The sequence below is a fragment of the Microtus ochrogaster genome, chromosome 7, assembly GCF_000317375.1.
Source record: "Microtus ochrogaster isolate Prairie Vole_2 chromosome 7, MicOch1.0, whole genome shotgun sequence".
NCBI lineage: Eukaryota > Metazoa > Chordata > Mammalia > Rodentia > Cricetidae > Microtus > Microtus ochrogaster.
In genome coordinates, this window is record NC_022014.1 from 45,188,067 (window position 1) to 45,201,715 (window position 13,649).

General features: G+C 45.2%; 1 protein-coding gene across 5 annotated transcripts in view; it reads right to left on the reverse strand.

Moving 5' to 3' along the window:
- Positions 1 to 9,450: 9,450 nt before the first annotated feature.
- Kif3a (kinesin family member 3A) overlaps positions 9,451 to 13,649 on the reverse strand; it is a 37,680-nt gene continuing 33,481 nt past the window's right edge. For 4 of the 5 annotated variants that reach the window (XM_005350089.3, XM_005350088.3, XM_013347315.2 and 1 more), the window contains 4 exons: positions 13,506 to 13,559; positions 13,165 to 13,233; positions 12,562 to 12,686; positions 9,451 to 10,493 (listed from right to left, as the gene is read on the reverse strand). In XM_005350089.3, coding sequence (XP_005350146.1) covers positions 10,445 to 10,493; positions 12,562 to 12,686; positions 13,165 to 13,233; positions 13,506 to 13,559 — 297 coding nt within the window. In that variant the 3' untranslated portion in view covers positions 9,451 to 10,444. The remainder of the gene's footprint in view (positions 10,494 to 12,561; positions 12,687 to 13,164; positions 13,234 to 13,505; positions 13,560 to 13,649) is intronic. The other variant, XM_026780235.1, reaches the window with a different exon arrangement.

Genomic DNA, 13,649 nt, shown 5'->3' on the forward strand with positions numbered 1-13,649 from the left:
CACACACACACACACACACACTCACTCAACCCCCCTACCACACACACACACACACTCTCACACACTAAGTAAATAAAACAGCAGAAACAAAGAGGCGTGGCACACACTCCACTTTCCAGAGGAGGAATCACTGAGTCAGCAGAGCCTGCAGCTGACGAAACAAGAACCAGAAATTTAATTTTTTTTTTTAAAAGGGCAGGGATTTGGTAGCACATACCTACAATCCAGTCTGAGGCAGGCCAGCATGGATCCCCAGAACCCACATCAAAGCAGAAGGAGAAAAAGCTCTGCAAAGTTGCCCTCTGACCTCCACACGTGCATCTTATGTACACAATTATAACAAAGAAAAACAGGAGACCTCTGTGTCTTCTGTGAGCCTGAGGCCAGCCTGGCCTATACAGGAGCTGCAGGCCAGCCAGAGTTACACAGTGAAACCCTGTTGCAAGAAAAGAAAACTAAAAGTTACTGGGCAGAAGTGGCCCAGTGGTTAGAGCACTTGCTACTCTTGAATAGGGACCAGGTTGGCTCCCAGCACCCACAATGTGAATCACAATTATCTAACTCCAGGGGATCTGACAGCTCTGGCCTCTGCGGGCACTGAACTCATAAACACACATCCACATGCACGCACACACATTTACACGTAATTTAATAGAATCAAAGTATATTTTTTAAAAGAATGTGAGTTATGACCAACATGAATAAATGAGATTTTGCCTCAACTCTGCACCCTCCAAAAACATGAAATAAGTCTTTTAATTTTTCAATAAGGAAATAAACATGTGACATCTAAAGTTGATAATTGAGAAAATTGTTGTAGTCATGATTGAGGGCTGGAGAGATGACTCAGTGGTTAAGAGTGCTGACTCCTTTTCCAAAGGACCCGGGTTCAAGTCCCAGCACCACATGGGGACTCGCAACGGTCCAAACTCCAGTTTCAGGGCATCTGATGCCCTTTCTGACCTCTGTCGGCACTGCATGCAGAACACAGAAAGGCAAGCGGGCCATACATTCACACACATGAAATAAGAATGAACAAATCTCAAAAAAATTTAGAGATTAGTCCTGAGTTGGTGACGGCTATAAGAGAGGCCACAGGGCGAACGACCTTGCTCCCATGTGGAGCTTTCTTTATAGAAAGTGAAGAAAAGTAAAGAACGAGTTAGGAGAGCTTGGAATTTATGATGACGGCCACCGGGAGAATAAAAACAAGGGAAAGATGGACGGTGATCGGGCTAAGGAGGGAGGAAGCAGAGCTGGAGCGGCTATTGGCAGTCAGTGCATTAAGTCTGTGCCTCTGTGTGTGTGCGTGTGTGTGTACGCACGCACACGTGTGTGCACGCACCCTGTCCCTGTGCATAAGAGACAACACTGTGTTTCACTCTGCTGACCCAGGTTTGATCCCTAGCACACGTGTGGCAGCGCACACCCATTTGAAATTTCAGTTCTAAGGGACTCACAGGCATCGCCTCCTTCACATTGTGCCCACATACATGAAGACAAAACACGCGTAAAATCAGAATAAAATGTGTGTGTGTGCATACACATACACAAACACACACACTTCTTTTTTTTCAAGACAAGGTTTCTCTGTGTAACAGCCCTGGCTGTCCTGGAACTCACTCTGGACTCGAACTCACAGAGATCCACCTGCCTCTGCCTCTTGAGTGCTGGGATTAAAGGTGTGTGCACCACCACCTGGTAAAATATATTTTTCAAAAGAGCAAGGGTTATGTCTTAATAACACTTATTTTAAAGGAATGGAAGAGGAGAGAAACTAGCTAAGGCCCCTGGGAAGATACTCTGTGAAGGAAGAGGAGTCTACTAACAGTGACTTGGCACTCTCTTGGCCCTCAGTCACACGCATGTGACGACAATTAACACCAGCACTAAAATCACACCAAAAATACATACCAACGTTTTAACCCCTTCAAAATAAGGGGAAACAAATCAAAAGCTTAAAATCTCACCCTGACCACAGTCAGTTTCACCCTGCCCACATAAAATACCAGTGTGCCAAGGGCAATAAACGCTTCTAAGGCCAATTGGGGAAGATGCACAGTGACAACTTTAATTTCCTTACTCCTTTGATTGAAACTCATTTGCATGCGCTACCTAACGTGAGCTGTGTCTGCCACAGGATACGAGTTGTGGGTTTGCACTTGGTATATGAGGCCAGGATGATAAAGGAAAGGCTGTCAGAAAGAAAGACCTAGATCAGACCACAGGACACACACCGGCTCTAGGTCAGTCGATCACACAGGGAGCTCAGATGGTCAGGGCATACTAACATTCTTGCTTGCATTCGAACAGAGGGGCTGGACTCTGGATCCTCTGATGGGACCAAGAGAAGAGGAGAACACAGGCTAAGGACAGACATAAAACACACGCGAGGAGAAACTTCAGGATTAAGTGCAAGTCTTGGGGCTTGTGATCGGAGCAGTTACGGAGGTTACCTAGCCACAGCCAGCGCCTGCTCGGTGGACTGTACCTCGTCACTGACAGCGAAGATGGTACCATCGGCTCTCTCCCATTGTCCCTATCCTCACTGCTTTGCCCTCAACCGCTGGATAGGTTATCTCTAACTGGCACTTGGCAATGGGTAATCAGTACCTAGCTGATAAATGCCTAACAAAACCATATAGCTGTGTCTTGTGTGCAACACTTTTGGGGGTGCATTAAGAAATGTTGGCCTCTAATAAGAATGCCATGGGATGTGCCAGTCAAGACGGCCCAGCTTAAACACCTGAGTTTGGTCCCAGGATCGACATGGTAGGAGGAGAGAACTGACTTCCACAAGCTGTCCTCTGGTCGCCACAGGGGCTGTTGCATACACGTGTCCCTAAGTGCTCATACAGACACATGCGCACATGCAAATAAATAAACGTAATCTAAAAAATGGTCCAGGGATTCTTTTTTTTTTTTTTTTTTTTTTTGGTTTTTCAAGACAGGGTTTCTCTGTAACTTTGGTGTCTGTCCCGGAACTAGCTCTTGTAGACCAGGCTGGCCTCGAACTCCCAGAGATCCGCCTGCCTCTGCCTCCCGAGTGCTGGGATTAAAGGCGTGTGCCGCCACTGCCCGGCTCCAGGGATTCTTTTTGTCGCTGCTCTCTTTGCACCATTGCCTGTGACCTTGGTTTTCTGTCTGCCTGCACCTGTCCTCTCAGGTGGCATCCCGCAGTATCAAGATCCTCCAAGGATGGGGCAGCTCAAAGCAAAATACAGCAGCCAGCTTCCTTGTGGAAGAGGTGTGTCATGCTCCTTCAACACACAGGTCAGGGGCTCAGCTCTGTCAATCCCCATCCAGGGCAGGTAGGGGCTCTCTTGCATCTTGGGGCCGATGTCTTGTTAACTTGCAGGGTTAATTTATTCAACACAAGGTAGGGTTCCACTCTTGGGCACTGTAGTTCCTTAAGTAACTGTCATGGCTGACATCTCTTGAACTGGCCTCTCTTAAAAAAGAAAAGAAAGGTTTAAGAGTCCTCCTCTTGCTGTACAGGGGATTGAACCCAGGGCTCTGTGCACAGTAGAGTACCCCCAGCCCTCTTGGTCTCCCACCCTGAGACCATTATATTCCCACCTTAGCTCTCCAGACTGCCTCTGTGTGGGTGTGTGTACGCATACACACAAGTACATATGGGCATGTGACTTTACATTGCAATGTGAAGGCCCGACAATTGCATGTGTCTTTCTCAATCACTTTCTTTTTCTGAATGTGTGTGTGCATGCGAGTATGTGAGTGCATGCCCGTATGTATGCATTTAAGTGGGTGTGAGTGGATGCCTGTGTGCACCTGTGCGGTGCTGAAGAACAGTCAGTCCTCTCTCCCTCCTTTAGGTCAATACCAGAACTGACCTCAGGCTGTTAGGTTTGCACAGCAAACCCCTTTACCCTCTGAACCATCGCCCCGACTATCTTGCTTCTTGAAACAGGATCTTACTTAACCTGGAGCTCACCCTATAGGGTAGATTGGCTGGCTAGCGAGTGCCCCAGATCCACCTGTCTCCACCTAGCTCTGGGCAGGTTTGAGCTGCTATATCAGGCTTCTGTGTGGGTGCTGGTGATGGGAACTCAGGTCGGCATGCCTACTTCGTAAGTGTCCTTACCCACTGAGCCATCTCCCCAGTCCCAAGGTACACTTACCCAGGACACTTAGACAGTACTGTGGGAACTGATGGGGAGGATCCCAAAGAACTAAACACAGGTCTCCCGCGTGCTTCAGTTACTATGAACCGGGAGGGTTGTGAGTGAGCACACCACAGCGATGCTCGTACATTCACGATTGTTGTAGCTCTGTGAAGCATGGAGATACGGAACCAAGATATCTGCCGACAGATAAACAGATAGAGGACATGCTGTTCGGACACACAGTGGGTTCATGCTTAGGCATGAAGAATGAAATCATGGTGTTTACAGAAAGCAGATGTAGCCCGCGATTATGTTAAGCAAAATAAAGCCAGATACAAATTTTTCCGTTTTATGCAGAATCTGGATTTAAATCTGTGTGTATTCAGAGTGTGTGCACATGTGTAAAGTGAAAGGGGATTAAGGGAGGGGGGACCTAGAGGGGTGGGGTGACCTGTGAGAAGCATAAGCCAGGACTATTGGGAGGAAGGATGGAGGAGAGGGCGATGAGTGCTAATTAATCACATTCTGATGGTGTTTGAGCATGAGGGTGCTACAAGGAAACCAACCATTCCGTATGGTAACTCAACAACAGAACAGAGGCCGCCTGTCCAGAGGGGTGGGTGGGGCAAGACTCTAGGTGGAGATCAGGAGTGAGGCCAGCATAGGGTTTCTGCAGCCTCTCTGGCACTTTTAGGTTGGGTTAGGCAATATCCTCTTTGTTCAGATTGGTATCAGACTCTGAGAAAATTTTATTCAGTTGTAAAGTCCCAGTTAAATTCTTAGCTACAATCGGAGAAACGCAGCCTTTGATTACAACTCAAATTTCCCCAGTCCTCTGAGAGGCTGGGGGAGGGGAGCAGGTGTGGGAGGACATCTGATCTGTCCCAGGCTTGAGAGAGCCACACCGTGTCTGGGTGAGACAGCCCGATGTTCTGATAACACTGATAAAAGTAACCTGAAGGTTGGGTCGCAGGAAGCCCAAGATAAACGCTGAGAGGAAACAGGTTGTTTTTGAAGTAGCCTCTTCACCTCCACTTTCCCACACCAGGGCTCAGCTTCCGAAGGAAGACGGAATACCTGATTTGCTTTGCAAATCAAATGGTTTAAGGAGCAATTCTGTTAATCCACTAACAAATGTGCCTGGAGGCCCTGCCCCTCAGCCTGAAGCTCAGACCCCAAAGGCTTCAGAGCCCCTGGACTGTTCCTGCTGAACCTGGGCTCACGGTAATTCCCACTCGTTCAGATACTGCCTAGTTCTACAATGGAACTGAGTGATTCACTGGAAAAGATGAGGGCAGGAAACAGCAATGGTGGCTAGCCTTTGGTGTCTACTGCCCGTGATCTCAGCAATCAGGTGGAGTCAAGATGATCAGAAGCTGAAGGTTACTCTTGTCTCTGTACAGAGTTGGAGGCCAGCCTGGGCTAAACAAGACTGTCTCAAACAAACAAAAAGCATTGGGGTGGGGGGCCCCTAAGAGATGGCTCAGCGGTTAAGAGCACAGACTACTTTTCCAGAGGACTGGCATTTAGTTCCCAGCACCAATGCTGTGTGGCTCCCAAATGTCTGTAGCTCCAGCTTAAGGGGATCTGACGCTCCCTTCTGGCTTCCACTGGCAATTGCATTTATGGGCAAATACCTCCCCACCCTCACTCCCACCAAACACATAAATAAAAATAAAATCTTAAAAGCGGAGAAGGGACATGGCTGAGAAGACAGCTCAGCAAGTGAAGTGCTAAGTTTGGCCCAGCACCCATTAAGAAGCAGAGCATAGCAGCATCTGGCCTGGGGAGGCAGAGAAAGGACCATACCTGGGACTCCCGGGTCCGCCAGCCTGGCCTAACCAGTGGTCCCTTGGAGCGTAAGAACACTGCACCTGCCACACACGAGGTGTACTCATGTGCCTCCCCCCAAACTAATGCTATTCGTCTCAAAGAAAGGAGTAGGGAATGGTCAACCAGGCCAGAGACAGGGAGGCCATTAGATCATCTAGTTCATTAGATCATCTAGCAATCGGAAGAATTCTTGAGGGCTGTGCAGACAGCTCGGCTGGGCAGTTAAGAGCACTGGCTGCTCTTGCAGGGCTGGAATTCAGCTTCCAGGACCCATAGTTCTAAGGGATCTGATGCCTTCTCCTGAGACTGTAGGCACCAGGCGCATTTACAGTGCGCATACATAGATGCAGGCAAACATGCAAACTCATAAAACAACTTAGTCCTTAAGAAGGAAACCGTGAAGCCATCCATTCCTAGAGGACATCAGGCTTTAGAGAATTTTGCTCTTGGGGGCTTGTCCTGGAGTCCGCTCAAGTGCCCAGTCATTGCCTCCCTCCCATAACCAAGAGTAATTCTGCCCTAGTTGTCTACGGCCTCAGACTCACTGGGGAAGTATGAGGGGAGATGGTGGCATTGGCACAGCCATGGAGAAGCCGGAACCCCAGTTGGGGGTGACATTCCCTGCACCTCCTTTCCAAGCTGGACTCCTGAAGATGGCCGCAGTCTGGCGCAGAGGGGGGCTCTATAAAAGCTAGCAGAGAGAAGACACTGAGGCAAGCAAGGGGGATGAATATGAGCAAAGCCTAGTGAAATGCATGTCTGAAAATGGCAAACAACACGCAGTCACTTTGTATGTTAACTTGGAATAAAAAAAAGTTCTTTAAAGTAATCATTAAGTCAAACCTTCTCAAGGCCCATGTTGAACTTCTTTAGCCTGTCTACCACACACATGGCAACTCATAACTGTAACTCCAGTTCAAGGGACCCAACACTCTCTGGTCAACACAGGCACACAGCACACACATGGTGCACACATGTGTAAGCAGACACAACAAAATAAAAATCTCTTAAAAGACAGTAGGCATTGGGAGGAATTTTATTTCTCATCTTATCATGCTGCATGTGCACACAACACTGATATATACAACTTAAACAAATACAATTTATACATAAAATACAACCGAAGTGTGGTTTTTGAATTAACACAGCCAACTTATTATACAGTTTGTGTCCTGGTTGGTAACAGCAATACAGCAATGCTGCTCAGGTTTTCACGAATTCTAATTAGTCAAAACTGCAGGGTCAGCTCAAAGGCACTAGGAAAAACTAGTAGTTAAAAGAAAAAGAACAAGCCGGGCGATGGTGGCGCACGCCTTTAATCCCAGCACTCGGGAGGCAGAGGCAGGCGGATCTCTATGAGTTCGAGACCAGCCTGGTCTACAGAGCTAGTTCCAGGACAGGCTCCAAAGCCACAGAGAAACCCTGTCTCGAAAAACCAAAAGAAACCCCCCCCCCAAAAAAAAACAAGAAAAAGAACAAAGAAGAAAACAATTTTATATATTAAGACATGGGGGAGAGGGGTTGGGGTGTATTGGTGCATAAATGTAATCCCGGCAATTGTGAGGTGGAGGTAGAGGAGGATCAGGAGTTCAAGGCCAGCCTGAGCTACGTAGAGGGTTTGTGGCCAGCCTAGGCTAATGGGAGTCTATCTGAGAATGAAAGGAGGGAGGAGAAACTGGGTGGACACGGTGTGTGCAAATGTAAACATCGCCCATCCGTAACTCACAGCTCTATAGGAAAGAGGGTGTTCCTTGTGTTACGCCTTAAAAGAGGGCAAGGAGGACGGGACACATTCTAAACCTAAGATGAAAACAGAAACGTTAAAACTGTAATCATGACTTTAAAACCATGTCGTAGATGAAGCAACACTTTCCCCTGCAAAACAACCTTGATATTCCAATTGCCAAAAACACAAACTAGAAAATCACCTTCTCCAGAATGTAAACATCTTGTGAGAGGATCCTGTTGTCAGGAAAACACTGGCTGCACAGCCTTTCCTTGGCTAAGCCTGAACATCACAACAGACAGAGTGGAGAGCCTGGCTGTCAGAGCCAACTTCCTACTAGGGTTCCTTTCAAGTAAATAAATATTACTTTTTAAATTAAGGGGAAACTCCAAAGCCACAGAGAAACCCTGTCTCGAAAAAACAAAAAAAAGAAAAAAAAAAAAATTAAGGGGAAAAGGATACTCATCAATACCCTATTTATAGGTCTGTCCCACTCATTTAAAATCTGTACATTTATTTTAAACATTAAGCAAGTTTGTTCTTCATCTCTATCCATTCAAGAAATCAACACTGAAAATACAAACTCCTCCTTTGTGGACAAAGACACAGGAAGTGAGGAGCAGTCAGTGCTGCTGTGACAGAAGTGGGTGTCCTACCGTCTTCAAACGGACCTCCCAACCCGGCAAGAATCTAACACGGTTTTCAGAAAATGAACCATGTCCGCCTGGTCAGAGCAAATGCTTTCATGAACACACTGTTTGGTGTTAGGACATCACCTGTAATCATAGCACCTGGAGGCTGAGGCAGAAGAATCCTGAGTCCCAGGCCAGCCCGGGCTAACACCGAGAGATCCTATCTCAAAACAAGAAGCAAGCAAGCAAACAAAATTTCTAAGATGTTTAGAGAATTTTCTCAATATTTTCAGTTTTTATGGAGTTATTTTGTTATTGTTATAGGTTTTAACACACATTAGAGAATCAAAATCTCTAATGTTTTAGTTTAGTTCACAGCAGATATTCCTTCCAGGCCAACTAAACTGTTAGATGATAGAAGCACAGACTTTAAAATGAGAGCACATAGATTAATTTTCCTTACAGGTTAAATTAAGATTCTGTCATTACTAACAGTTAAATTTACACCATGAAGAAATTAGACATCACCAAGACACTTGGCTCACATGAGCCTTTATGAGACACACACTCTGCTCAGTGCACCACAGAACCCAGGCCACTCACTACCTTGAGGACACTGCCACCGTGGCCACGGTCATATCAGCACACACTGCACATACAGGACACTCTCTGGAAGACTCCACATTTTCCATCACCTCACCAGGCTGCACCTCTACTCAGTCATTCACAGCCTACACACACCTCTGTAATTATAAGCCATTATTTACCCAAACTTCTAAAATCATACTAACCTAGTTAATCCTAATTTGGGAAGTCTCAAAACCTTTGTAATCAAGAGCTTGGAGTAGTCGCACAATTTCAAACTTAGAAAGCATGATAGGTTTCCGAAGCATAAGAGCTCATAACCTTAAAAAAGTTTTATCGCCGGGCAGTGGTGGCACACGCCTTTAATCCCAGCACTTGGGAGGCAGAAGCAGGTGGATCTCTGTGAGTTCGAGACCAGCCTGGTCTACAGAGCTAGTTCCAGGACAGGCTCCAAAGCCACAGAGAAACCCTGTCTTGAAAAACCAAAAAAAAAAAAAAAAAAGAAAGAAAGAAAAAAAGGTTTATAAGTAGACTCCAAAAAAGTAAAAACATTTACTACAAAAATTTATTATAACTTATTTTACTATATATTGAATATAACATTTTCGGAGAAGAATATGGCCTAAGTGGATTAACCAACAGAAGAAACTCAGAACAGTATATTCTATGTATGTAAATGCTATAAAGAAAATTAAAGGGTATTCTTCTGGTTTAGCTTCATTTTCTGAAAAATGAGACTGGTTTCAATTTGTATACAGTCATTTCCATCAAAACTTAAAATGCAGCAATAGAGTGTCTGTAAGCTGTATGTCCAGGGAAACCTTTAAAAATGTGTGTGAGCAAGGGTAGGTGGTCAGTGTTAGCTTTGGGAGGGAAACCAAGCCAGCAACAACAAGAAAGGCTAATGTGGGTGGAGGTAGGGTGAGAGAAACTGGTGGAGGGTGGCCAGATGAAGCACATGCTCAAACTGTACCTTTAAAATGCAAACTGCAAAGCTGTCAAATTATACAATCTCTACAGGAGATCCATAGTCAGTCATCTCATACCTAAATGCAACAAACATCAGTATAAAGTCAGAATGCACTGAGACAGGCCTGCAGGTATTAGGAGAAGTTACTGTTTAGATGAGCCCCCAGGCGTTTGACACAGGACAAGGTGATCTGCTATGCACTGTGTGCAAACAAGACAGACTTTCTTCTACTCTGAGATTCTGCTTATCTAGATACACAATAGTTGAGTACAAAGCTAAGAGACACACATTCACATACAACCACAATGTTCTGTAAGAACTGCGCCCTTCCTTCCACAGAGCATTGCTGCACAGCGTGGCATCCCCAACAGTCATGACCTATGCACACTTATATGTTACAGAAACTTCAAAGTCTAAGAATTATTAGGAAAATTACTATTTCCAGCCTCACTCCATAATTTACAGCTTACATTATACGAATTACACAGGTGTCCTCAGAGTCTTAATTAAGGATTTCTGTCCAGGCATGAGAATATCGCTCTTTTTTATTGTAACCTTAATTCTGTAACATTTACTGAAGTAAAGAATCAATTACGGTCTCAGGCTTTGCAGAACGCTTTCTGTTAAGAGAAGAAAAAAAATGCAAGGTGAGTGCTCTTCCCTAACACACTGTCAACACATCACGTGGCTGGAGTCCACAATGGACCAACACTAGCCATGCCTGACCACAGCAGTTTGATCAATACCCAGAGTAAGGTTACCAAAAGCAAATACAAGAACAAATTGCCACAGTACAGTGATCCAGAGTGGTGAGGAGCTGAGCACAAGGTCAGGCAAGGTGCAGACAGGTGTCCACTAAGCTTATCAGGGATGTCCCTTGGTCATCTCCTCCGAGGCTAACAGTACAGAGAGCCTCAGAGAAGCAGGACTCCCAGTGTCTGAGCCTACAGCACTCTCACGTGCCTTCTCTGCTCCTGTCAGCACACTGACCTGCACGCCTCTCACAGAGAACACAAGCACATCATCTAGCACACATGTCTGCTTCTTTCCCACGAAGACTAGTTTTTGATTCTGTTACAGAGTTGAGTCTGGATCACGTTGGCCCACAAATATTTTCTTTAACTTAAGCTAAACAAAAAGCGTATTTTATAGTAGTGCACTACAGAAACTGTATCTAATAGTTTATCAAATTATTTGTTTTAAGGTCTATACAATTTAAAAAATGTAGCTGAACTTGAGAGACCTCATGAAAGCAATCTGCATTCTCTTTATAAAGACACTGGTCCAGTAATAATGGGGCCTCTGTTCCTACACTAACGAGGGACAGAACTACTCACCAGCTTGCTCCACTGCCCTTCTCTGCCTGGCTTATTACCATTTGCCACATCTGAAATGCATCTTCCTAACGACCACAGAGCTCAGAGGAGGATCTACTAACCCTCTAATAGGGAGGGACCATTCAAGAGCTGTTTTTCAGGACAGATTACTTTGTTCCCTGATATTACACGTGTGGGGTTGCAGAAATAGCATGACACTTAAGAGCACTGTTGTTCTTCCTTAGGACCCGAGTTCACACCCCAATACCCATACTGGTGGCTTACAACCAACTATTCCTGGAAATCTGACACCAGTGCACATATAAACATGCAGGCAAAACACTCACATAAAGATAAAATAAATACTTATATATTATAAAGATTCCATGTGAAGATTTGGCTAGCATATGAAAATCTTTAAATCACTTCATCTAAATGCTAAAAAATGCAAAAATATTATTATACATCTTAGCATGTAGCTGTTTCTTTCTGGCCGTAGTTTAATGACTCCAACATTTTTAGTGTTATATTACATCTAAAAAACTACATAACATAAAGACATAAAACCCATTAATGTCACCTTATATGTAAAGCAAAAGTCTTGCAACTGGTGCAAATTAGCTCAGTGTAGGAACACGAGGAGCACTGCCAGCCCAGGCTTCCCAGTGAGCTGACGAGATGAAGCACTGACTACACATGACTGTCACAAGCGGTGCTAGAGAGAAACGCACGCTTCCCTTGAGAAATCAACGTCCTGGAGGCAGTATCTTTGTCAGAAAACCGCCCAGATGAATATAGTATTTGAGGAGCCTAACTAGGCAACTTAATTAGTGTCTTAGTAGGAGAATTAGTGTGAAAATTAAGACCCTAGACAAGACAGTAGGTGGTAGGTAAACTCTAGGAACGAACAAGGTAAGCTGAAACTAGCTCTGCTCCTCCCATGGGCAGAAGTCTGAAAGAATGCAGTTCTGTTTCTGTTTTGTTTGAGACAGGGTCTCATTTTGCAGTTTTGGCTGTTTTGAAATTTGAAATGTAGACAAGAGCTCTGCCTGCCTCTGCCTCTCAAATCCTGAGATAAAAGGTGTGTGCCACTACAAGGGTCCCAGAATGCAATTCTTTTTGTTTGTTTTGTTTGTTTTTTGAGATAGGATTTCTCTGTGTAACAGCTCTTGCTGTCCTGAAACTTTTGCTCTACAGACCAGACTGGCCTTGAACTCTTTATCCATATTTTGCTTATCAAATTGTAATTGCATAAGAACGTAACTTCAAACCACGCATCATGTTAACTAAAGTTTGGCTTCCTTGAGATATATCTAACCATAGTATCACAACACAGTCACTTTAGGACTTTAGGCCTTGGGGCTGTCCTCACCTTCTCCCAGTCTTTGGCCTTGCTTTCCCCTTGGAGGTCCGTGGCCTTTCTAGCTTCATCAAAGACTGACGCAGACTCTCCTCTGTATAGGCGAGGTACACGTGGGAAAGATCTACTTCAAAAGGCTACAAGAACGAACACACGAACACACACACATGAAGTTAAATCAGATTTGAGGAAGATTTAAAACACAAACTGACACTGGGCAAAAGACAACAAAATCAAATACCCTTTTGAAGAGAGTCTTCTATCCTACTCTGTAAATGCACTCTAAGTTGGAGAATATCGAGCCAAGACGTAAAGAAAAACTGTCTTCCTTTCTCTAAAACCAGCACTTTGGATGACCTGGGACTGAGGGAAGCAAGGCATCCTAGTCTCCCGCCACATCCCACAGCCCAGAGCGGTGAAGAGGCACAGCAGAGAGTGACAACAGGCCAGGAGTGACTTTTGCTAAGTGCATGCCCAAGAGCAGACCTGTCCTAACAGCCCCACCCAAGAGTCTCTTCTCTTTTACCAAAGAACGGCTCAGCCCACACACTAGGAACAAGGCAGCAAGCGACCCCCATTCTAGTAAAGACAAACAAGTGTGTGAAGTGCTCTCACGTCTCTCTCCTTCTTGTCAGGCACTGGGGTTTGTTTCCTCATGTTATTTCCTGTGTAGGCCACACATTTCTCAAAAAAGGAAAAGAGGGAAGAGAAATGTCTAAATCAATACTGAGAACTGGGAAGGCCACTGTAAGCCATCCTGACGGCTCACTAGCAAACATGATGTGAACCCTGGAGCAGAAAGGCTCCAATGTGCTGCCTAGCACCCAAAAGCACCAGGCCTAATGCACTGCCACGAATGGTCCACCGAGTTCTGATCTGATCCACCCAGCACCACCTTCCTCCACAGCAGCCCGCACCAGCTCCACGCCATAATTTCATGCAGGGTGAATACTCACCAGCTGCCATTCTCCTATGTCTTCATTCCAGTGGACATAGTTTTCAATCATTTCCTTTAGAAAGAGTCAAAGCCAACTTTTAGTCAACAGTTAGAACACTGAAAACTATGACCAGAACTGACAGTAGAAATGTGTGGCTCTTCC